The sequence below is a fragment of the Coregonus clupeaformis genome, chromosome 26 (genome assembly GCF_020615455.1).
Source record: "Coregonus clupeaformis isolate EN_2021a chromosome 26, ASM2061545v1, whole genome shotgun sequence".
Classification (NCBI taxonomy): domain Eukaryota; kingdom Metazoa; phylum Chordata; class Actinopteri; order Salmoniformes; family Salmonidae; genus Coregonus; species Coregonus clupeaformis.
The window spans coordinates 43,506,899-43,532,923 of record NC_059217.1 but is presented as its reverse complement, the minus strand read 5'-3'; the positions used below and the strand labels follow the sequence as shown (position 1 = coordinate 43,532,923).

At 45.8% G+C, this 26,025-nt stretch overlaps 1 protein-coding gene across 1 annotated transcript in view; it reads left to right on the top strand.

Annotated features, from left to right (window-relative positions):
- The window catches only part of LOC121540804 (unconventional myosin-IXAa), a 228,503-nt gene that overhangs the window by 165,959 nt on the left and 36,519 nt on the right, over window positions 1–26,025 (top strand). Inside the window, exons 24-36 of the mRNA XM_041849910.2 lie at window positions 1,169–1,983; window positions 3,485–4,825; window positions 5,133–5,211; window positions 15,931–16,031; window positions 16,379–16,500; window positions 16,993–17,198; window positions 18,595–18,711; window positions 19,973–20,161; window positions 21,651–21,698; window positions 21,826–21,937; window positions 22,350–22,411; window positions 22,860–23,052; window positions 25,279–25,407. Coding sequence (XP_041705844.2) covers window positions 1,169–1,983; window positions 3,485–4,825; window positions 5,133–5,211; window positions 15,931–16,031; window positions 16,379–16,500; window positions 16,993–17,198; window positions 18,595–18,711; window positions 19,973–20,161; window positions 21,651–21,698; window positions 21,826–21,937; window positions 22,350–22,411; window positions 22,860–23,052; window positions 25,279–25,407 — 3,514 coding nt within the window. The remainder of the gene's footprint in view (window positions 1–1,168; window positions 1,984–3,484; window positions 4,826–5,132; window positions 5,212–15,930; window positions 16,032–16,378; window positions 16,501–16,992; window positions 17,199–18,594; window positions 18,712–19,972; window positions 20,162–21,650; window positions 21,699–21,825; window positions 21,938–22,349; window positions 22,412–22,859; window positions 23,053–25,278; window positions 25,408–26,025) is intronic.

Sequence of the window (26,025 nt, the reverse complement as noted above, 5' to 3'; positions counted from 1 at the left end):
AAAATACTTTAAAGTACTACGTAAATAGTTTATTGGATATCTGTACATTTCGATTTTTTACTACTTTTACTTTTACTCCACTACAAAATAATGTACTTTTTACTCCATACATTTTCCCCTGACACCCAAAGTGCTAGTTACATTTTGAATGCTTAGCAGGACAGGAAAATGGTCCAATTCACGCACTTATCAAGAGAACATGCTGGTCATCCCTACTGCCTCTGATCTGGCGGACTCACTAAACACACATGCTTCGTTTGTAAATTATGTCTGAGTGTTGGAGTGTGCCCCTGGCTATCTGTAAAATTAAAGAACAAGAAAATCGTGCCGTCTGGTTTGCTTAATATAAGGAATTTGAAATATAATAATAATAATATGCCATTTAGCATGATTACACAGACCTGTCAACGGGCAATAGCAGTAGCTGTTTGAAAAGTTGAATTTCTTTTTAGGTTAAAGACAGCCATTTCCTTGTAGAAATAAACCAAAACGGAGAGTTGAAATAGTCTCGCAAAGTGTTTAAAAAAAAACGTTTTTACTCACAGCGTATAAATACGACCAACTGCTAATTTAGAAATGTTATTCTCTGGGGCCGTTAAATGGATTTTGTTCGGTAGCTGTGTTCATTTGTTTCAATCTCCACACTCAGAAGAACAAAGAAACTGTGGATTTAGTTTATAACTGTAGAGAGATGTTGTCAACTTGATGTGAGTTGTTCACAGAGTTTTTATTTTAGCTAATCAAACATTCAGGCACTGTATGTTTTGTCAAATATCTGTCGGGATATCCATATCAACCTGCCATTGTATCTGGAATAACAAATGTATTGCGTTCCAAAAACTTCTATAGACTTCTATACCTTATTAATGTATCTCAGTAGATGTTTACCCACTAGAGGTCTTCCTGGGGTATATTCGGTTCACATACAAATTGGGCCTTAAAGAGTAAGTTTTGTAAAATATGAATCATTTTTCAAGCATTTTCTTACCTCGAAAGGATTCTCGACACTACTCTAAAACTCTAAAACCGCTCACATACAATTAATTCCAACATATATTGCAACGATAATACCCCAGTCAATAAACATTCTCAGTTTTTTCCACAAATATGACTTTATACTTGAATTCACTTTGTTAATTCATATTTCTCAATTCTCTCCTCTCCACAGCGGTGGTGGCGGGGCTGCCTGCTCAGACAGGAGGAGGCTGCAGTGGACCCAGCCGTCCAGGAAGAGGAAGCAGGGGTCCCAGCCATACAGGAGCAGGCTGCAGAGGACCCAACAATCCAGGAGGCAGCAGTGGACCCAGCCGTCCAGGAGCAGGCTGCAGTGGACCCAGCCGTCCAGGAAGAGGAAGCAGTGGACCCAGCCATCCAGGAGCAGGTTGCAGTGGACCCAGCCGTCCAGGAAGAGGAAGCAGAGGACCCAACAATCCAGGAGCAGGCTGCAGTGGACCCAGCCATCCAGGAAGAGGAAGCAGTGGACCCAGCCATCCAGGAAGAGGAAGCAGTGGACCCAGCCATCCAGGAGCAGGTTGCAGTGGACCCAGCCGTCCAGGAGGAGGCAGCAGAGGACCCAACAATCCAGGAGGAGGCAGCAGTGGACCCAGCCGTCCAGGAAGAGGAAGCAGGGGATCCAGCCATCCAGGAGCAGGCTGCAGGGGACCCAGCCGTCCAGGAAGAGGAAGCAGTGGACCCAGCTGTCCAGGAGCAGGCTGCAGTGGACCCAGCCATCCAGGAGGGGGCAGCAGTGTGCCTGCAGGCATCGTGGAGGTGCTACAGGCAGTGCAGGCGGTTCCTGCAGTGGAGGGACTCTGCCCTGATAATACAGAGGCGCTGGAGAAACTGCTGGCAGCACAGGGCTCTGGCGGCCATTACGGTGCAAACAGCCTGGCGGGCCTACAGAGAGAGAGCCCACTACTGTAGGACACGTGGTGCAGTTATGCTGCTACAGGCAGCGTGCAGGGGCTACATGGCACGCCTAAGGTAACTAGGAGTGATAAACATTTCTATTTTATGATATACGCTGAGTATATCAAACATTAAGAACACCTTCCTAATATTGAGTTGCACCATCCCCTTTGCCCTCAGAACAGCCTCAATTCATCGGGGCATGGACTCTACAAGGTGTCGAAAGTGTTCCACAGGGATGCTGGCCCATGTTGACTCCAATGCTTCCCACAGTTGTGTCAAGTTGGCTGGATGTCCTTTGGGTGGTGGACCATTCTTGATACACACGGGAAACTGTTGACTGTGAAAAACCCAGCAGCGTTGCAGTTCTTGATACAAACCGGTGCGCCTGGCACCTACTACCATACCCAATTCAAAGGCACTTAAATATTTTGTCTTGCCCATTCACCCTCTGAATGGCAAGCATACACAATCCATGTCTCAGTTGTCTCAAGGCTTAAAAATCCTTCTTTAACCTGTCTCCTCCCCTTCATCTACACTGATTGAAGTGGATTTAACAAGTGACATCAATAAGAGATCATATCTTTCACCTGGATTCACCTGGTCCGTCTATGTCATGGGAATATGTTTTTCTTAATGTTTTGTAAACTCAGTGTATATAAAGATGGACAATATGGAATTATATTCTAAATATGATCAAACATGGTGTAACGGTTTTGACTTGAGGTTAGGGGTGCCAGGTACGTTGTGCCTACCAGAGAAAATATTGATTTCTCCTTTTTGTTTGTGAGGGAATGAGTCCCGTCCGTCAATACAAGGAACTCATGTAAAAGTCAGAATGGAAATACACTTTACGTAAACCCTTAAAACATTGGAAATAACTTCAAAACAACTGAGTTATTTTGCGTTGGTTATAAATAAATGATCACACGCATAATAACATCGTAACACAATGATCACTGGTTCCTCGAGAAAGTGCCGTACCTTGGGCCTAAAGAGAGTCCAGCCTGGTAAAGGAGTTTGAGTGAACTCAAGTGGCCTCAGTCACGCAATGTTTTTCCAGTCATAAAGTGCAGATTAAACCCAGTCTTAATCATACAATCAGAATCTCAACATCTTTTACCAAACAACGATAAAGGTTATCAGAACTCCCAGTAGTCTTCACTAGCCGCTGAACACATAAACCAACACGGTGTAAATCCCACTAAAACAAATGAAATACCGGTTGGAAAACGGAGTAAAGGTGCTTGGGAACAGCTGATGCTGGCTATTTAATGGGGAATTAAAGGCAAGCGCCCCATCGGCAGGAGATGCACTGAGACGGTTCAGACAAATTCAGGGACGTCACAATAGCTCTAAAACACCTGATTCATGTAGTTATAATTGGTTCAAGATAAACACATTAAGTGTGTTTTAGTGCTGGGCTGGAACAAAAGCTTGCACGCCCTATTGCTCCCAGGTTCAAATGATTAGCCTTTCCCTACACTGATGAAGAACACATTGGAAAAGAGTAGGAATGGTAGGTAGATTGCTTTAAGCTGTGTTCGCTTACAGTTTGACTCCCTGTTTCCTATAGGTTCACAGAACTAAAAGAGCAGAGTCAGCATAAAAGGCAGTTGCTCAATGGACCATGTAGCCCCACCACAGAAGAAGAGGAGGCAGAGAGGACCATGGGCCCGGATACGGACACCTCGGAGGACCATGTCCTCGAGATCACACGCGATCAGGACATCCAAAATGTCTCCACAGTCTGGCCTACTGAAGACTCTAAGGAGGAGGTGGATGGAGAGAGTGAGAGAAGACCGAATATAGAGTCAGAAAACAAACAGAGTGTAGAGCCCAGCAGCCACAAGACACGGGCCAAGAGACAGAGCCGGCGTATGAGGGAGCTGGAGCAGACCCAGTTCAGCCTGGAGCTACTCAAGGTGCGGACCCACAGAAAGGGAGGGACTCTGCCAGAAGAGGAAACCCATGTACCCCTGTGTCCGGACAGCATCCCCTGTCCCCTGGACGACAACCAACACCACCGGCCCTCCTCCCCCCACCGTGGCTCTCCTGATGAGCTGCTTGACACCTCCATAGACGTGGAGGCGGGAGGGCCTGGTTACCCCGGTTGCCATGTTAACCAGTCAGCGCCGCGCCGGACTTCTTCCCAAGAGGATTTAGTCAGACCAGGGTCTCCCGTTCACACCCCCCCAGAGTCCCAGTCCCAGTCCCAGCCACAGCACCCAAAGGTGGTAAAAGAGAATGATCTAAGCCCCAGGACGGAGGAGCTACCGCCCATGCTACCACCCCCTATCAAGGAAGTGGTGGTGGAGGCTACACAAGCTACCTTCTTCATCCCTTCTAAGGACCAAAGCAGTGAGCCCAAGCCTAAGCAAGAGAGCCCCAACAAGCCTGTGAAGGAGAGGAGAGAGTCCGCATCTCGACGGCCCATGGTGGTTGTCATCAGTATGCAGAAGGAGACCCTGCTGGACGAAGGGGAGCTGCGGGCAGTGAAAGCCCAGGAGAGTGCACTCCAGACGGGTGTAACCGCCGCAACATCCTCCCCTACACCCATCGCCGGCCTGGAAGTATCAGAGAAGGCCCAGCCGCCCAGGACTGTTACCAAGCCTCCGAGAGACTTAGCTGGGATCGACATGTCTAGTTTGGTGCCATCCTCCAACTCCAGCCATGGCCTTTGTCCTTCCGAGGTAGATATCCAGATAGTTCTGGAGCCCAAGGCCCCCGCCGGTGAAGTCATACCCAGCCAGCAGGAGAGGTGCAGGCCAGCGCAGGACAACTGGGTCTCCACCAACAGTATCCTGGAGAGCAGGGAAGCAGCCCTGGCACCACAGAAGAAGACCCCGACCAAGACCATCATTGTCAATATGGCTGAGAAGCCCCCCACCAACACCACGTTCTCCCCCCGACGCAAGTGAGTGTTGTGTTGCTGTAACGTTGCTTTAATGTTGCTGCTCATTCAAAGCTTTGTAGTTCATTTGTTCTCTCAACACTAGCTTAATTTTTTTCACTGACAGACAATGTGTACAAATGAACACTTTCATTTCAATAAATGACCACAAAAAGATCATTCTTTTTCAAAATGTTCTGTTATTTTTCATTGCCTTGTACAGCAACAACATTGTAAAACACAGGAAAAATATATTTGAATATGTAACTAAATACCTACATTTGAAAGTGTACAAAGAAATGTAACGTATTGTCTGGTGACTGTATTGTAGGTCTGATATGGACCTGGTGAACCATGAGCGGTCGTTGGCCTCTGCCTCTAGAGCCACCACTGGACAGACAGCCAGAGAGGTGGGTTATACACGATAGACTACCCAAAGGAAACACACACACACACACACACACACACACACACACACATCGTGCATGTGAGTGTGTGCTTGTATAAGTTAAAAGTGTTATTAATTTGTGTCATTCAAACTGTCAGTGTGTCTCTAAGTGATATCCACATAAGTATTCAGACCCCTTGACTTTTTCCACATTTTGTTACGTTACAGGCTTATTCTAAAACGGATTCAATTGTTTTTTCCCTTCTCATCAATCTACACACAATACCCCATAACGACAAGGCAAAAACACGTTGTTTTTTTTGTTGTTGCTAATTTATGAAAAATAAAAAAATGGAAATATCACATTTACATAAGTATTCAGACCCTTTACTCAGTACTTTGTTGAAGCACCTTTGGCAGCGATTACAGCCTTGAGTCTTCTTGGTTATGACCCTAGCTTGGCACACCTGTATTTGGGGAGTTTCTCCCATTCTTCTCTGCAGATCCTCTCAAGCTCTGTCAGGTTGGATGGGGAGCGTTGTTACACAGCCATTTTCAGGTCTCTCCAGAGATGTTCGATTGGGTTCAAGTCCGGGCTCTGGCTGGGCCACTCAAGGACATTCAGAGACTTGTCCCGAATCCACTCATGCGTTTGTCTTGGCTGTGTGCTTAGGGTCATTGTCCTGTTGGAAGGTGAACCTTCACCCCATTCTGAGGTCCTGAGTGCTCTGGAGCAGGTTTTCATCAAGGATCTCTCTGTACATTGCTCCGTTCATCTTTGCCTCGATCCTGACTAGTCTCCCAATCCCTGCCACTGAAAAACATCCCCACAGCATGATGCTGCCCCCACCATGCTTCACCGTAGGGATGGTACCAGGTTTCCTCCAGACGTGACGCTTGGCATTCAGGCCAAAGAGTTCAATCTTGGTTTCATCAGACCAGAGAATCTTGTTTCTCATGGTCTGAGAGTCTTTAGGTGCCTTTTGGCAAACTCCAAGCGGGCTGTCATGTGCCTTTTACTGAGGAGTGGCTTCCTTCTGGCCATAAAGGCCTGATTGGTGGAGTGCTGCAGAGATAGTTGTTCTTCTGGAAGGTTCTCCCATCTCCACAATGGAACTCTAGAGCTCTGTCAGAGTGACCATCGGGTTCTTGGTCACCTCCCTGACCAAGGCCCTTCTCCCCCGATTGCTCAGTTCGGCCGGGTGGCGAGCTCTAGGAAGAGTCTTGGTGGTTCCAAACTTCTTCCATTTAAGAATGATGGAGGCCACTGTGTTCTTGGGGACCTTCAATGCTGCAGGTACCCTTCCCCAGATCAGTGCCTCGAAAACTAACCTGTCTCGGAGCTCTACGGACAATTCCTTCGTCCTCATGGCTTGGGTTTTGCTCTGACATGCACTGCCAACTGTGGGACCTTATATAGATAGGTGTATGCCTTTCCAAATCATGTCCAATCAATTGAATTTACCACAGGTGGACTCCAATCAAGTTGTAGAAACAGGATGATCAATGGAAACAGGATGCACCTGAGCTCAATTTCCAGTCTCATAGCAAAGGATCCGAATACTTATGTAAATAAGGTATTTCAGTTTTTTATTTTTAATACATTTTCAAAAATGTCTCAAACTGTTTTCGCTTTGACATGAGGTATTGTGTGTAGATTGATAAAAAAAAAAATTAAAATCAATTTTAGAATAAGGCTGTAATGTAACAAAATGTGGAAAAAGTCAAGGGGTCTGAATACTTTCCGAAGGCACTGTATATACAAAAGTATGTGGACACCCCTTCAAATTAGTGGATTCGGCTAGTTCAGCCACACCTGTTGCTGACAGGTGTATAAAATCGAGCACACACCCATGCAATCTCCATAGACAAACATTAGCAGTAGAATGGCCTTACTGAAGAGCTCAGTGACTTTCCATGTGGCAGCGTCATAGGATGCCACCTTTCCAACAAGTCAGTTCGTAAAATTTCTGCCCTGCTAGAGCTGCTCCGGTCAACTGTAAGTCCTGTTATTGTGAAGTGGAAACGTCTAGAAGCAACAACGGCTCAGCCGCGAAGTGGTAGGCCACACAAGCTAACAGAACGGGACCGCCGAGTGCTGATGCGCGTAGCACGTAAAAATCGTCTGTCCTCGGTTGAAACACTCACTACCGAGTTCCAAACTGCCTCTGGAAGCAACGACAGCACAAAAACCTTTCGTCGGGAGCTTCATGAAATGGGTTTCCATGGCCGAGCAGCCGCACACAAGCCTAAGATTACCATGCGCAATGCCAAGCGTCGGCTCGCCGCCATTGGACTCTGGAGCTGTGGAAACGCGTTCTCTGGAGTGATGAATCACGCTTCACCATCTGGCAGTCCGACGGACTAATCTGGGTTTGGCGGATGCCAGGAGAACGCTACCTGCCCCAATGCATAGTGTCTACTGTAAAGCTTGGTGGAGGAGGAATAATGGTCTGGGGCTGTTTTTCATGGTTCAGGCCCCTTAGTTCCAATGAAGGGTAATCTTAATGCTACAGCATACAATTACATTTTAGACGATTCTGTGCTTCCAACTTTGTGGCAACAGTTTGGGGAAGGCCCTTTCCTGTTTCAGCATGACATTGCCCCGTGCACAAAGCGAGGTCCATACAGAAATGGTTTGTCGAGATAGGTGTGGAAGAACTTGACTGGCCTGCACAGAGTCCTGACCTCAACCCCATCGAACACCTTTGGGATGAATTGGAACGCAGACTGCGAGCCAGGCCTAATCGCCAAACATCAGTGCTCGACCTCACTAATGCTCTTGTGGCTGAATGGAAGCAAGTCCCCGCAGCAATATTCCAACATCTAGTGGAAAGCCTTCCCAGAAGAGTGGAGGCTGTTATAGCAGCAAAGGGGGGACCATCTCCATATTAATGCCAATGATTTTGCAATTAGATGTTCGACGAGCAGGTGTCCACATATTTTGATCATGAAGTGCAACACACACACGCATTGCCCCAGTCTCACACACACACACCCACACACACACACCCATCATCCCTATCTCCTAACACGTACCCAGACCACTGACGTCTTTTGGTGTGTGTGGTTGAGCAGGTCGGCCGGCCCGGCCCCAAAAAGAAAGCCTGTATGTCTCGGACCCGCTCCGACTTCCTGACCCGCTGTAACTCTGAGGGGGCGGGCCAGTCGGACGATGACGACACGTTCTACACCCCCGTCCTGTACTGTACGCTGCCCCTCCCCCCCCGCTCCTCCGAGGGGGGTGCCGAGCCGATCTGTCACAGTGACTCAGAAATGGTAAACATACCAATACGGGGGTCCAAGCTACCCCCCTCTTGTCCCCTGCCTCCTTCGGACCCCCCAGACTATTTATTTTCTCTCTGGGGGGCAGGTTTACTAGCCGGAGGGGACTATTTTAACACAACTAACCCCACTGAATTTAACTAGCATCCTCCAACTCTGTTTAGTATTTAACTACTGGATAAAAACAGGTTTCTGTCCTTCCAGCTCTTTGCTGATGGGGAATATCCAACACTGCACTCAAGCCTCTTCTAGCAATAGTTTGCCTCAAAATACTTTACAGCATGCCTGCAACTGAAAGTGGTCATCTGTGTTTCCCCCTGGAGAGAATAATCACCAATCGTACACACAATACCCCTAACCAACCACAGATCTAGGATCAGATAACAGAACCTTAACCACATGACCTAACCCCTAACCTTAACCTTATTGTGGTCTAAAAGTATATCTGACCCTGGACCAGTAGTCGGGGTATCTTGTTTCTTCTATTCTACTACTCTACTCTACTCCTCTACTACCCACCTACCCTACTCTACTATACTCCTCTACTCCTCTACTACTCTACTCCTCTACTCCTCTACTCTACTACCCTACTCTACTACCCTACTCTACTCCTCTACTACCCACCTACACTACTCTACTATACTCCTCTACTACTCTACTCCTCTACTCCTCTACTACTCTACTCTACTATACTACTCTACTCCTCTACTATACTACTATACTACTCTACTCTACTCCTCTACTCCTCTAATACTCTACTCCTCTAATACTCTACTCCTCTAATACTCTACTACTCTAATACTCTACTATACTACTCTACTACCCTACTCTACTCCTCTACTCCTATACTACACTACTCTACTCCTCTACTACTCTAATACTCTACTCCTCTACTACTCTACTCTTCTACTCTACTCCTATACTACACTACTCTACTATACTAATATACTACTCTACTACCCTACTCTACTCCTCTACTCCTATACTACACTACTCTACTATACTCCTCTACTACTCTACTACTATACTACTATACTACTATACTACTATACTACTCTACTCTACTCCTCTACTCCTCTAATACTATAATACTCTAATACTCTACTCCTCTAATACTCTACTACTCTAATACTCTACTATACTACTATACTACCCTACTCTACTCCTCTACTCCTATACTACACTACTCTACTATACTCCTCTACTACTCTAATACTCTACTACTATACTACTATACTACCCTACTCTACTCCTATTCTACACTACTCTACTATACTCCTCTACTACTCTAATACTCTACTCTACTACTCTACTCCTATACTACACTACTATACTCCTCTAATACTCTACTACTCTACTATTGCTTGCATTAGAGATAACAAATTGAAAAACTCTGACCCTTGTATAATTGTGAAAATAAATGTTTAAAAAAATCTCGCCTCAGGCGTTCCTTATGATCTATAAGGAATCCTCACTATCCTGAGTGGCGCAGTGGTCTAAGGCACTGCATCGCAGTGCTAACTGTGCCACTAGAGATCCTGGTTCGAATCCAGGCTCTGTCGCAGCCGGCCGCGACCGGGAGACTCATGGGCGGCGCACAATTGGCCCAGTGTCGTCCAGGGTAGGAAATGGCCGGCAGGGTTGTAGCTCAGTTGATAGAGCATGGCGTTTGCAACGCCAGGGTTGTGGGTTCGATTCCCACGGGGGGCCAGTATATATAAAAAAAATATGTATTCACTAACTGTAAGTCGCTCTGGATAAGAGCGTCTGCTAAATGACTAAAATGTAAATGTAAAATGTATATTATTCAGAGCTGTTTTCTACTAGCTCCATACCAGACCCTGTTTTGGTATTTGAATTGTTCTCATCCATTTTTACCTCTCTGGCTGATAAACATGCCCCTTTTCAAGCGACTCAGAGTCAAAACCCGAACTAACCCATGGTACTCTCCTGTACTCTCAGACCACCTCCTGATAACAAATCAAGCCTGGGCCGAGGCTAGACGAACTGGCTCGTTAGCTGATTGGCAGCTATTTAGGCAATTGAGAAATAGGTGCACTGCCTCGGTTAAACAGGCCAAATCAAACCAGTTCCTTAGCGCTATGACAGACTCTGTTAGTGATCCCTCTAAATTCTGGAAAACTATTAATTAACTGAAGCGGGGAAATTCCTCTACTTCCCTGTCTAAGCAAGTAGTTTTAGACTCCAGAATCATTACTGAATAAATTCAGGTTTGTGAGGCTTTTAATCAGCATTTTATCTCAGCTGGTTTCCTATTTGAAAGAAACTGTGGTCATACTGGTCCTGGCCAGTCAGTTTACTGTTCTTCCCACATACAGCCTCCAGTTGTCTGTTCTTCCCACATACAGCCTCCAGTTGTCTGTTCTTCCCACATACAGCCTCCAGTTGTCTGTTCTTCCCACATACAGCCTCCAGTTGTCTGTTCTTCCCACATACAGCCTCCAGTTGTCTGTTCTTCCCACATACAGCCTCCAGTTGTCTCGATGGATGATCACTCAACCTCACGTAACTTGGGAAATGGTAGTCAGTATTTTTATTTTTGGCAACTTACAGAAACAGAAGTTCTTGCTGCCTTGTTAGCTATTGGCACCAGGAAGTCATTAGGGGCTGACCATTAGCTATTGGCACCAGGAAGTCATTAGGGGCTGACCATTTGGACCCGTCTTTACTACAGTATGTAGGGTCCCTCATTGCTGGCTCAGTAGCACACATTTTTTATTTAACTTTAGTATCAGGAAATATTCCAAAAGGTTGGAAAGCAGCTTTTGTGCTACCACTCCATAAGGGCGGTGGATAGCAGTGATCTTGATAACTAACGACCCATTTCCTTTTTCCTTTCCTTGTTCCTTTCCTTGTTCATTTCCTTGTTCATTTCCAGGCTCTCTTGTCTTGCAAAAATACTAGAATCATTGGTCAACAAACAGCTACGTTATAAATCTTAACTTTTAATCAATCCGGATTCAGACCTAAACATAGCACCACTACGGCTACCATGGTTGTTGTAAATTACATTAAACGCCTTAGATGATAGAAAGAATTGTGCTGCCATGTTTGTAGACTTGTCAAAAGCTTTTGATACTGTAGGCCAGGTTATTCTGTTGAATAAGCTTACCTTGATAGGGTTGGTTACTGATGCTTGCCGATGGTTTCATAATTATCTCAATGACCGAACTCAGGCCATGTTTGTATTTGTATTTATTAGGGATCCCCATTAGCTACTACCAAGGCAGCAGCTACTCTTCCTGGGGTCCAAACACATTAAGGCACCATCAAGGTAGATGGGGTCATATCTGAGTTCCTTGAGTTACATAAAGGGGTGCCTTATGATAAAATAACATAAAATTGATCAGAAATACAGTATAGACATTGTTAATGTCGTAAAGTCATATCTCATCCTGGCCAATAAAAAGAAAAGATTAAGATGGGCAGTCTGAGATATGGCTTTTTCTTTGCAACTCTGCCTAGAAGGTCAGCATCCCGGAGTCGCCTCTTCACTGTTGATGTTGAGACGGGTTTTGCAGGTACTATTTAATGAAGCTGCCAGTTGAGGACCTGTGAGGCGTCTGTTTCTCAAACTAGACACTCTAATGTATTTGTCCTCTTGCTCAGTTGTGCACCGGGGCCTCCCACTCCTCTTTCTATTCTGGTTAGAACCAGTTTGCGCTGTTCTGTGAAGTGAGTAGTACACAGCGTTGTACGAGATCTTCAGTTTCTTGGCAATTTCCCGCATGGAATAGCCTTCATTTCTCAGAACAAGAATAGACTGACGAGTTTCAGAAGAAAGTTATTTGTTTCTGGCCATTTTGAGCCTATAATCGAACCCACGATTGCTGATGCTCCAGATACTCAACTAGTCTCAAGAAGGCCAGTTGTATTGCTTCTTTAATCAGCACAACAGTTTTCAGCTGTGCTAACATAATTGCAAAAGGGTTTTCTAATGATCAATTAGCCTTTTAAAATGATCAACTTGGATTAGCAAACACAACGTGCCATTGGAACACAGGACTGATGGTTGCTGATAATGGGCCTCTGTACGCCTATGTAGATATTCCATAAAAAATCAGCTGTTTCCAGCTACAATAGCCATTTACAACATTAACAATGGCTACACTGTATTTCTGATCAATTTTATGTTATTTTAATGGACAAAAAATTTGCTTTTCTTTCGGAAGCAAGGACATTTCTAAGTGACCCCAAACTTTTGAACGGTAGTGTATATGCATGCAGCAGCATCTACACTTAAACCACTAGATGCTGTTTTCCATTGTGACCTTAGGTTTATTACTGGTGATGGTTATAGAATTCACCATTGTGTTTTGCATCAAAAAGTGGGTTGGGCCTTTTTGTATGTAAGGAGAGAGCAGCATTTTCTTGTGTTTATTTACAAAGCAGAAACTTCCTATGTATGTATCTGTCATCATTAATTCAATTTAGACCCAGTCTCAGGCTTGGATAACACCTTCGGTCTCCACAGAGTTTGGTAAAGCTGCTCTTAGTTTTTTTGCGCCCTTTATGTGGAACAACGTACAGAGCGCTCTGATATGAGATGTTCTGGTCCCCCTTACTCAGTTCAGAGTAATGATCAGAGACCTCTATGTTGATAAATGTGTCTGTTTTTCTTAATATGATTTGTTATATTGTATATGTTTAATGTATTTATGCAGAGCTCATCTGTAAAACAAACCCTAGTCTCAGTATGACTTCCCTGTCAAAATACAGGTTAAATAAAAAATGTCTAAGTATCGGGAAAAGGAGAAATGCCATGTCCTTCTCCTCTTAACCTGGTCCAAGAACTGTTTGGGCTGTCTTGCTAACTCTTATGGTCATCACAAACAGACCTGGGACCAGGCTAGTCCAACTAGTCTTAGCTATGAGAGAAATGCATGCTGGAACCTTTAACCCTCTACCATTGACACCATTGTATTTCCCCTTCCACATCTTTCTGAGCATGAGCTCTCTCTCTCTCACTCACCCACTCATATCTCTTCTAATTTGAAATAGTAGTTTTCTGAGCAAATATGTTTGTACTGTCTATGTCTGTATGTCTACTGTATGTACAGTACCAGTCAAGTTTGGACACTCCTACTCATTCAAAATTGTCAAAGACTCCAGCCACCCTAGTCATAGACTGTTCTCTCTGCTACCGCACGGCAAGCGGTACCGAGTGCCAAGTCTAGGTCCAAAGACTTCTCAACAGCTTCTACCCACAAGCCATAAGACTCCTGAACAGCTAATCATGGCTACCCGGACTATTTGCACTGCCCCCCCACCCCATCCTTTTACGCTGCTGCTACTCTGTTAAGTATTTATGCATAGTCACTTTAACTCTACCCACATGTACATATTACCTCAACTACCTCAACTAGCCGGTGCCCCCGCACATTGACTCTGCACCGTTACCCCCTGTATATATAGCCTCCCTACTGTCACTTTATTTTACTTCTGCTCTTTGTTTTTCTCAACACTTTTTTTTTTTTTGTTGTTGTTTTATTCTTACTTTTTTTGTTTAAAATAAACGCACTGTTGGTTAAGGGCTGTAAGTAAGCATTTCACTGTAATGTCTGCACTTGTTGTATTCGGCGCATGTGACCAATAAAATTTGATTTGATTTGATTTGATTTGAAGGGTTTTTCTTTATTTTTACTATTTTCTACATTGTAGAATATAAGTGAAGACATCAAAACTATGAAATAACACATATGGAATCATGTATTAACGAAAACAGTGTTAAACAAATCAAGATATATGTTATATTTGAGATTCTTCAAATAGCCACTCTTTGCCTTGATGACAGCTTTGCACACTCTTGGCATTCTCTCAACCAGCTTCACCTGGAATGCTTTTCCAACAGTCTTGAAGCAGTTCCCACATATGCTGAGCACTTGTTGGCTGCTTTTCCTTCACTCTGCCGTCCGACTCATCCCAAACCATCTCAATTGGGTTGAGGTCGGGGGATTGTGGAGGCCAGGTCATCTGATGCAGCACTCCATCACTCTCCTTGGTAAAATAGCCCTTACACAGCCTGGAGGTGTGTTGGGTCATTGTCCTGTTGAAAAACAAATGATAGTCCCACTAAGCCCAAACCAGATGGGATGGCGTATCGCTGCAGAATGCTGTGGTAGCCATGCTGGTTAATAATAAATCACAGACAGTGTCACCAGCAAAGCACCCCCACACCATAACACTTCCTCCTCCATGCGTTACGGTGAGAACTACACATGCGGAGATCATTCGTTCACCCACACCACGTCTCAGAAAGACATGGCGGTTGGAACCCAAAATCTCCAATTTGGACTCCAGACCAAAGTTCAAATTTCCACCGGTCTAATGTCCATTGCTCGTGTTTCTTGGCCCAAGCAGGTCTCTTCTTATTATTGGTGTCCTTTAGTAGTGGTTTCTTTGCAGCAATTCGACCATGAAGGCCTGATTCACACAGTCCCCTCTGAACAGTTGATGTTGAGATGTGTATGTTACTTGAACTCTGTGAAGCATTTATTTGGGCTGCAATTTCTGAGGCTGGTAACTCTAATGAACTTATCCTCTGCAGCAGAGGTAACTCTGGGTCTTCCATTCCTGTGGCGGTCCTCATGAGAGCCAGTTTCATCATAGCGCTTGATGGTTTTTGAAGAAACGTTCAAAGTTCTTGACATTTTCCGTATTGACTGACCTTCATGTCTTAAAGTAATGATGGACTGTCGTTTCTCTTTGCTTATTTGAGCTGGTCTTGCCATAATATGGACTTGGTCTTTTACCAAATAGGGCTATTTTCTGTATACCCCCCCTACCTTGTCACAACACAACTGATTGGCTCAAACGCATTAAGAAGCAAAGAAATTCCACAACTTTTAACTTTTAACAAGGCGCACCTGTTAATTGAAATGCATTCCAGGTGACTACCTCATGAAGCTGGTTGAGGTAATGCCAAGAGTGTGCAAAGCTGTCATCAAGGTAAAGGGTGGCTATTTGAAGAATCTCAATATAAAATACACTTTTTTGGTTACTACATGATTCCATATGTGTTATTTCATAGTTTTGATGTCTTCACTGTTATTCTACAATGTAAAAAATAGCAAAAAATAAAGAAAAACCCTTGAGTAGGTGTGTCCAAACTTTTGACTGGTAGTGTAAATATGTCAGTATGTTTGTAGACGGTTAGCTGTTATTCTGTGCAGAATGAATGAGTAATGCAATAGGAACATGGATGTATTTCTGTGTTCTGAGATTAAAGTCTGATATTGCACTGCCCACTAGGCAAATGTATTTTCTGTCTCAAATGGGTCACCTCTCTCACAATCTTTTCAGTTTCAGGATATGACTCCAAAGACATGGCAAAATAGCCTGAGCCTTTGATGCCAACTCAAGGAACATTGAAAATGTTGCACTGCCGTATGTTGGGTAATAAGACTTACCTTGCTGTGCCCTTCCATTCTCCCAGGCTGCTCACAAGGAAGAACAGAATAAGATCCACAAGACTGTGTCTTCAGGGGACCTGGGCAAGGTAGCAGTGCTTAGGAAGACATCCAGTCAGGATGGAAGGTAGCTTCTCCCTCCCTCCCTCCCTCCCTTCTCCCCTCCCTCCCTCTCCTCCCTCCCTCCCTCCCTCCCTTCTCCCCTCCCTCTCCTCCCTTCTCCCCTACCTCCCTCCCTCCCCTCCCTCCCTCTCCCTAGCCCATATGTGCCAGACACAATCATTCTGCAGAGGCACAAAGAAGATTGTATTGTATACCTTTTTTTTCTGATTGGGCCGACCAGATTCACCAGAACTGTTCTGGCTCGGAGTTGTCTCTGTGCATTATGGCCCTTTTCAGCAACTAGTGTGAAAAGATACTAGTCTGTTAGTACAGGTGTCTTCTAAGCTGTATGTGTGTGACTGTGTGTTGCAGCGGAGTGCGAGGGAAGATACGGTTCTGGGGCAAGGCCAAGCACGCAGAGAAGAAGCTGTCTAGAGACAAGCAGCAGGCCAGCAGGACTGAGTCCACACAGGGAGACAGCGTTGACAAGACAGGTAAGACACTGTGCGTGGTTTGTCCGGAGGGGTTGGGAAGATGGACAATAAAGTTGTGTTGTGTTGTATAACACTGGACATGTGATATTAGGTTACACTGCTGAGTTCTCATCTCAACAATAAGACAAAAAATTAATTATAAACTTGGGTTGAATGCTGATTGGTTGACACCTGTGGTATATCAGACCGTATACCACGGGTATGACAACATTTATTTTTACTGCTCTAATTACTTTGGTAACCAGTTTATAATAGCAATAAGGCACTTCGGGGGTTTGTGGGATATTGGCAGTATACCACCGCTAAGGGCTGTATCCAGGCACTCTGCGTTGCGTTGTGCATAAGAACAGCCCTTAGCTGTGGTATATTGGCCATATACCACACCCCCTCGGGCATTATTGCTTAAATAGAAAACCCCAAAAATTGTCTTCACAACACCCCTACTATATCTTTATGACCGTGGCGGTTTCTCTCTGTGGTGTGCGGGTTCAGACGGAACAACGTCCCACCCCCACAGTCCCGACCTGATGGGGACCAGGGGACAGGAGAACAGGGAACCCTCTTCCAAAGTGAGACGGAGGCGCAGCTTCAAGATCAGCAGCGGGGCCCTGGAGCCCGCCCAGTGGGGGAACGATGCACTGCACATCCTCACCAGCACCCACGACTACAGGAGCATGAACGACTTCCTCATGAAGAAGGTAGGTACAGACAGGCAGGCAGGCAGCGTGAAACACAGGCAGACAGACAGACAGGCAGACAGGCAGGCAGGCAGGCAGGCAGGCAGGCAGGCAGGCAGGCAGGCAGGCAGGCAGGCAGGCAGGCAGGCAGGCAGGCAGGCAGGCAGGCAGACAGGCAGGCAGACAGACAGACAGACAGACAGACAGACAGACAGACAGGCAGAGGCAGACACAGACAGGCAGGTAGAGGGAAACAAACAGACAGACAGGCAGAGGGAAACAGGCAGGCAGACAGACAGGCAGAGGGAAACAGACAGGCAGACAGGCAGAGGGAAACACAGACAGACAGAAAGACAGGTGTACATAGTCTTACAACACTCTTGTTGGTTTCCTAATGAATATGGAACACACACAGACGTGTACACACATTCACTCACATACACTTATTCTGAAATACAGTGGTAGGAATCACTTCCTCATTAACATGATTAACTTCCTCATTAACATGAATCACTTCCTTATTAACATGAATAACTTCCTCATTCACATGAATCACTTCCTCATTCACATGAATCACTTCCTCATTCACATGAATCACTTCCTCATTCACATGAATCACTTCCTCATTAACATGAATCACTTCCTCATTAACACACACACACACCAGAATGCCACAGCAGTACTGTATTGTACAACACCAAACATTTCTGAGTCAAGATCACTTTCTGATTCAAAATGCAGGCAGAGATCTACCGGTCAGAATTGTTTTGAAACATGACTTAAAAAATGTATCCTGTGCAACATTAACCAATTAAAAACAGTTCTGTAGCAATGAGGTTTGTGCAGTAGGCTATAGGCCCTATACATTATCACATTGGCTATGCTTGAATTGCCCAGACAAAGTTGTTATTCTCAAACCATTTTAAAATTATATTTCAAAACTTGAGGTACATGATCACACTGGTAATAGATTATCATTTGTTGTATTACTTGTGAGGCACAGCTGAGTGAGCATACATTTAAAAATGTGCTTTATTTAATTGGGCTGATGGTGCTTGCATCTGATGGTCAGATTCAGCGGAGGGAGAGCATCAGAAGGTCTGTCTCTCACCGCCGGACCGTCCCTCAGCTCTGCCCCCTCTGCTGAGACTAACCAAAAAAGGTGACACCGTCTTCGAGTTGATGGCAGAACTGGATTCACACCACATTATTTCTGCCTCATGCACAAATTAATGGTGTTACTTCTATGAACAGAGAAAGTGAAATATTATTTTCTATAAACAACACACACAACCACTTACAATAACAACGCTAGCCTATCGACACACTTTGCTATTTAGTCATTGAAGCTGAAGCTGCAGTGCTGGTTGCAGCGAGATCAGTGACCTGGACTCTAATGTTATTCTACCACCTATAGATCAGTGACCTGGACTCTGAGGACTGTCAGAAGGACACCTTGGTGGACGTGGTCTTCAAGAAAGCTTTGAAGGAGTTCCGCCTCAACATCTTCAACTCCTACTCCACCGCCCTGGCTGTGAGTTCCACTATGGACATGGTGCATGGTCGCGGTTCACACGGTCGCGGTTCACACTAGGGTTCTATTCCCACGTGGGTGCTGGGTAATCACAACCATCGGTGACCACAAATGCTTTTTTCCTCAGACAGTGGCTGAGTGTACTGTAGCACATGAATCACTTCCACATCCTTCCTCATCTCTGTCTTCCATGCTAATTTACATAATAATACTGTAATCATCTGTCTTCCATACTACTTTACATAGTAATACTGTAATCAATTCCATTATAGAACTTTCTCACAAGATCTCAAAAGGGTTTAGATTAACATGTATGGGCTCGCCCTTCCACCAATACCTATCCCTCCTCCCCCTACCCCTCTCTCCTCCTCCTCCCTCTCCCTCTCCCCCTCTCTCCTCCCCCCCTCTCTCCTCCCCCTCACCCTCCCCTCCCCCTCCCTCTCTCCTCCTCCCCCCCTCCCTCCCCTCTCCCCCCTCCCCCTCTCCCTCCTCCTCCCCCTCCCCCGCTCTCCTCCTCCTCCCCCGCTCTCCTCCTCCTCCCCTACCCCTCTTTCCTCCTCCTCCCCCCTACCACTCTTTCCTCCTCCTCCTCCTCCTACCCCTCTCTCCTCCTCCTCCCCCTACCCCCTCTCTCCTCCTCCCCCTACCCCCTCTCTCCTCATCCTCCTTCCCCTACCCCTCTCTCCTCATCCTCCTCCCCCTCCCCCTCTCTCCTCCTCCTCCTCCCCCTCCCCCTCTCTCCGCCTCCTCCTCCCCCTACCCCTCTCTCCTCCTCCTCCCCCTACCCCTCTCTCCTCCTCCTCCCCCTACCCCTCTCTCCTCCCCCTACCCCCTCTCTCCTCTTCCTCCTCCCCCTACCCCCTCTCTCCTCTTCCTCCTCCCCCCTACCCCTCTCTCCTCCTCCTCCTCCCCCCTACCCCTCTCTCCTCCTCCTCCTCCCCCTACCCCTCTCTCCTCCTCCTCCTCCCCCTACCCCTCTCTCCTCCTCCTCCTCCCCCCTACCCCTCTCTCCTCCTCCTCCTCCCCCCTACCCCTCTCTCCTCCTCCTCCTCCCCCTCCCCCTCTCTCCTCCTCCTCCTCCCCCTACCCCTCTCTCCTCCTCCTCCTCCCCCCTACCCCTCTCTCCTCATCCTCCTCCCCTACCCCTCTCTCCTCCTCCTCCTCCCCCTACCCCTCTCTCCTCCTCCTCCTCCCCCTACCCCGCTCTCCTCCTCCTCCCCCTACCCCTCTCTCCTCCTCCTCCTCCCCCTCTCTCCTCCAGATGGATGATGGGAAGAGTGTCCGCTATAAGGACTTGTACGTCCTGTTTGAACACATCCTGGAGAAGACCATGCGTCTGGAGCAGAGAGACTGGAGCGAGTCGCCCGTCAAGGTCTGGGTCAACACCTTCAAGGTCTTCCTGGATGAGTTCATGACCGAGTACAAGCCCGTGGACGGCACCATCGTCAAGGTAGTATGTGTTCTTATGTGTGTAAGGGTGGAAGGGTTTAGGCTGGGTGTGTGTGTGTGCGTGTGTTGTTTATTTAGCTTGTACTTTTCCAGGTCAGTCCCGTTGATATGGAAATCCCTTAACAGTTGTATGGCATGTTGGATGTATGGCTGTGATGGGTGGCTGGATGGACGATGGATGGACGAAGGATAGATGGATGAAGGATGGATGGATGAATGGGAATACTCACTGGTCTGTCTCCTGTTCTCTCACTGGTCTGTCTCCTGTTCTCTCACTGATCTGTCTCCTGTTCCCTCACTGATCTGTCCATCTGTCTCCTGTTCCCTCACTGATCTGTCCATCTGTCTCCTGTTCCCTCACTGATCTGTCTGTCTCTCCTGTTCTCTCACTGATTTGTCAATCTGTCTCCTGTTCTCTCACTGATCTGTCCATCTGCGTCCTGTTCTCTCACTGATCTGTCCGTCTGTCTCTTGTTCTCTCACTGATCTGTCCGTCTGTCTCCTGTTCTCTCACTGATCTGTCCGTCTGTCTCCTGTTCTCTCACTGATCTGTCCATCTATCTCCTGTTCTCTCATTGATCTGTCCATCATTTCCTGTTCTCTCACTGATCTGTCCATCTGTCTTCTGTTCACTCACGGATCTGTCCCCTGTTCTCTCACTGATCTGTCCATCTGTCTCCTGTTCTCTCACTGATCTGTCCATCATCTCATGTTCTCTCACTGATCTGTCCATCATCTCATGTTCTCTCACTGATCTGTCCATCATCTCCTGATCTCTCACTGATCTGTCCATCTGTCTCCTGTTCTCTCATTGATCTGTCATTCTGTCTCCTGTTCTCTCACTGATCTGTCCATCATCTCCTGTTCTCTCACTGATCTGTCCATCATCTCCTGTTCTCTCACTGATCTGTCCATCTGTCTCCTGTTCTCTCACTGATCTGTCATCTGTCTCCTGTTCTCTCACTGATCTGTACATCTGTCTCCTGTTCTCTCACTGATCTGTACATCTGTCTCCTGTTCTCTCACTGATCTGTACACCTGTCTCCTGTTCTCTCACTGATCTGTACACCTGTCTCCTGTTCTCTCACTGATCTGTACATCTGTCTCCTGTTCTCTCACTGATCTGTACATCTGTCTCCTGTTCTCTCACTGATCTGTCCATCTGTCTCCTGTTCTCTCACTGATCTGTCCATCTGTCTCCTGTTCTCTCACTGATCTGTCCATCTGTCTCCTGTTATCTCACTGATCTGTCCATCTGTCTCCTGTTCTCTCACTGATCTGTCCATCTGTCTCCTGTTCTCTCACTGATCTGTCCATCTGTCTCCTGTTCTCTCACTGATATGTCCATCTGTCTCCTGTTCTCTCACTGATCTGTCCATCTGTCTCCTGTTCTCTCACTGATCTGTCCATCTGTCTCCTGTTATCTCACTGATCTGTCCATCTGTCTCCTGTTCTCTCACTGATCTGTCCATACTCTCTTGTTCTCTCAGGTCCCCAAACCAGAACGTAAGAAGAGGAGGAAAAAAGAAGCTGACATTGTGAGTCCTCCATCTTTCTTTGACTGGGTATTCTGTACTGTATCTATCTCTACACTAGGTTTCTAATGTGTTGTGTGGCTGTATCTTTATGGCAAACTGAGCTGAGCCCCTCTATCGCCCTCTGCAGGTTGAGGAGCACAATGGCCACATCTTCAAGTCAACCCAGTACAGCATCCCCACCTACTGCGAGTACTGCTCCTCTCTCATCTGGATGATGGACCGGGCCTGCGTCTGCAAACGTGAGTACACACACACACTTTCACTGCTCCACTCCACACACGCACACACACACACACACACACACACGGATTCACTGACACACATGCGTCCTGTCACTGTGCTGCCTCTTCAGTGTCTGTAATCAGATTGGGTTCCAGCTCTTGTCATACATCTATCTTCTATCTTGTTATGTCCTGCATTCACTCTTTAAATATGCATTCCAAATGGCCCCTTTTTCCCAATTTAGTGCACTGTTTATGACCACTAGTCGGACGCTGAACATTGTTGGAACGTTGTTGGAACATTGCAGAAAGGTTAGGGTATACAGGTTTTTGGATGTTGACTGACCAGGGGTTGGACATGGAACATTGTTAGAAGGTTGTGTAAGGTTAGGGGATCCTGATTGGGTCTGACTCTGTTGTTGTTCTGCAGTGTGTCGGTACGCCTGCCATAGAAAGTGCTGCTCCAGGATGTCCACCAAATGTAGCAAAAAGGTAAGAGACTGTTTTATAGCGTGCTAGCCTATCACTTCTTTCCATTGCCAGCGTGCGTTCCTAACAAAGGAAAGAAGGGATAGGCTAGCGATCAACAAACCAGGAAATACTCAATCAACAAACCAGGAAATACTCAATCAACAAACCAGGAAATACTCAATCAACAAACCAGGAAATACTTGCCAGTGATGTTAAAATGAGGCTATTCCCTCAGTGGCTGTTCTTAGATTCATAATAACGGATGTTGGAGTGTTTACATTTGCAGTTGCAAATACCCATTAAATATTTTACAGCACGATTTTCTCTCTCTTTGTACCTCCATGTTGTATATTGGTCTGTCTGTGCTTCTCACTTCTGTCCGTCCGTCCGTGCGCTTGTGTTTGTGATGTACGTGTGCGTCCGTTCTTCCGTCCGTTGTGTTTTTCTTCTATCTGAATGCCTCTATCAGTACGACCTGGAGCTGTCGTCCAGGCAGTTTGGCGTGGAGGTGTCTCGTCTGACCAGCGAGGAGAGGACAGTGCCCCTGGTGGTGGAGAAGCTCATCAACTACATCGAGATGCACGGCCTCTACACCGAGGGCATCTTCAGGAAGTCTGGCTCCACCAATAAGATCAAGGAGCTGCGGCAGGGGCTGGACACAGGTATGATTGGCAGGGCACTACACCAGTTAAAGTAGACCGGGGAGGGATAGCAGAGCTATTGTCAAAGGACTGTCTATACCAGGGATGGCCCCGCGGGGTCTCAACTTACTGTTTAAGGTTAGAATACTAGAATACAGTGCCTTGCAAAAGTATTCATTATCCTTGGCGTTTTTCCTATTTTGTTGCATTACAACCTGTAATTTAAATTGATTTTTATTTGGATTTCATGTAATGGACATACACAAAATAGTCAAAATTGGTGAAGTGAAATGAAAGAAATAACTTGTTTCAAAAAATTCTAAAAAATAATAATGGAAAAGTGGTGCGTGCATATGGATTCACACCCTTTGCTATGAGGCCCCTAAATAAGATCTGGTGCAACCAAATACCTTCAGAAGTCACATAATTAGTTAAATTGCACACAGGTGGACTTTATTTAAGTGTCACATGATCTGTCACATCTCAGTGTATATATACACCTGTTCTGAAAAGCCCCAGAGTCTGCAACACCACTAAGCAAGGGGCACCAACAAGCAAGCGGCACCATGAAGACCAAGGAGCTCTCCAAACAGGTCAGGGATAAAGTTGTGGAGAAGTACAGATCAGGGTTGGGTTATAAAAAAATATCCGAAACTTTAAACATCCCACGGAGCACCATTTTAAATCCATTATAAAAAAATTGAAAGAATATGGCACCACAACAAACCTGCCACCAAAACTCACAGACCATGCAAGGAGGGCATTAATCAGAGAGGCAACAAAGAGACCAAAGATAACCCTGAAGGAGCTGCAAAGCTCCACAGCGGAGATAGAACCACTTTAAGTCGTACACTCCACAGAGCTGGGCTTTACGGAAGAGTGGCCAGAAAAACGCCATTGCTTAAAGAAAAAAATTAAGCAAACACGTTTGGTGTTCGCCAAAAGGCATGTTAGAGACTCCCCAAACATATGGAAGAAGGTACTCTGGTCAGATGAGACTAAAATTTAGCTTTTTGGCCATCAAGGAAAACGTTATGTCTGGCGCAAACCCAAAACCTCTCATCACCCCGAGAACACCATCCCCACAGAATAGTTATGGACGCTCAGTTTTTTTGTCTTCTTTCTTGTTTGTTTTACAAGAAAAAATGTTTTGTATCTTCAAAGTGGTAGTCATGTTGTGTAAATCAAATTATACAAACCCCCCAAAAATCCATTTTAATTCCAGGTTGTAAGGCAACAAAATTGGAAAAATGCCAAGGGGGGTGAATACTTTTGTAAATTTCAAAATGTCAGTCAATTTGGGTCTCCGTCACATGTCAAAATGTGTAGAATTGCAGGAAATGAGTTATAAAATTGCTAAATCTTCTCTCAGCCACATGGCAAAATGTTAAGAATTACAGCAAACTAGCTTTAAAACTGCAACATTTTCTCTACACCCTACGGCAAAATGTGTAGAATTGCAGGAAATTAACTCTAAAACGTCAATGTCTTCTGTCAGCTGTCGAGAGGGGGCCACTAAAATGTTTTGCTCGCAAGCCCAACAAAATATCGCTTAGGGCCCCCAAAATCCTAGCTCTGACTGTATGTCTGGGTATGGATGTGGGTACGCAGACCCACGAGCCACTGCGTCCCCTCATGTTGCCCATCCCTGGTCTATAGTCTATATCACATAGTAGGCGGCCCAGTAGGCGGCCCGTGGGGGATTTTATTTGATCCCCACAGTTTTCTGAGCAATTTTGTAAATATACACTACCAGTCAAAAGTTTGGACACGCCTACTCATTCAAGGGTTTTCTTTATTTTTACTATTTTCTACATTGTAGAATAATAGTGAAGACATGAAAACTATGAAATAACACATGGAATCATGTAGGAACCAAAAAAGTGAAAAATAATCCCTGAATGTAATTGGGGACCCCTGCTCTATAGGGTTTTTGTTATGGTTTAAATATTGTATTATTTGAACTCTGTTTCTGTTTGGTTTAAATAATGCCAGGGTACAGGTGGCAGGGGCCATGTTGAAACGGCATGCCCTAGCATGGATATAGACTGTTGACACAGGCTGTAATAGTAATAATAGTATAATAGTAGTGGCAACCCTCTCCACAAACAAGATGTCATGACACCATTTCTACGGTGTTGACACTACCGGATCGAAAACACTGTGTCAGCAGCAAAGCGTTTAACAGTTGTAATGTTTACTCTAACTGTAGTATTTCTCTTCCGCTCTCTTCCTCTCCTACTCCAGATGTGAGCAGCATGAACCTGGACGACTACAACATCCACGTCATCGCCAGCGTGCTCAAACAGTGGCTCCGTGACCTGCCCAACCCTCTGATGACCTTTGAACTCTACGAGGAGTTCCTCCGAGCAATGGGTAAGAGCTGGGGTCAGAAGTAACCACCTTGTTATTTTGTTACTATGTAGTAATAGTTAAATGTGGCCAAGGTACCATTTTATAGATGATGTTGACTGAATGAAGGTAAATATAAACTTGTCCGCTCACTGTCAACTGTGTTTATTTTCAGCAAACTTAACGTGTAAATATTTGTATGAACATAAAAAGATTCAACAACTGAGACATAAACTGAACAAGTTCCACAGACATGTGACTAACAGAAATTGAATAATGTATCCCTGAACAAAGGGGGGGTCAAAATCCAAAGTAACAGTCAGTATCTGGTGTGGCCACCAGCTGCATTAAGTACTGCAGTGCATCTCCTCCTCATGGACGGCACCAGATTTGCCAGTTCTTGCTGTGAGATGTTACCCCACTCTTCCACCAAGGCACCTGCAAGTTCCCAGACATTTCTGGGGGGAATGGCCCTAGCCCTCACCCTCCGATCCAACAGGTCCCAGACGTGCTCAATGGGATTGAGATCCAGGCTCTTCGCTGGCCATGGCAGACCACTGACATTCCTGTCTTGCAGGAAATCACGCACAGAACGAGCAGTATGGCTGGTGGCATTGTCATGTCAGGATGAGCCTGCAGGAA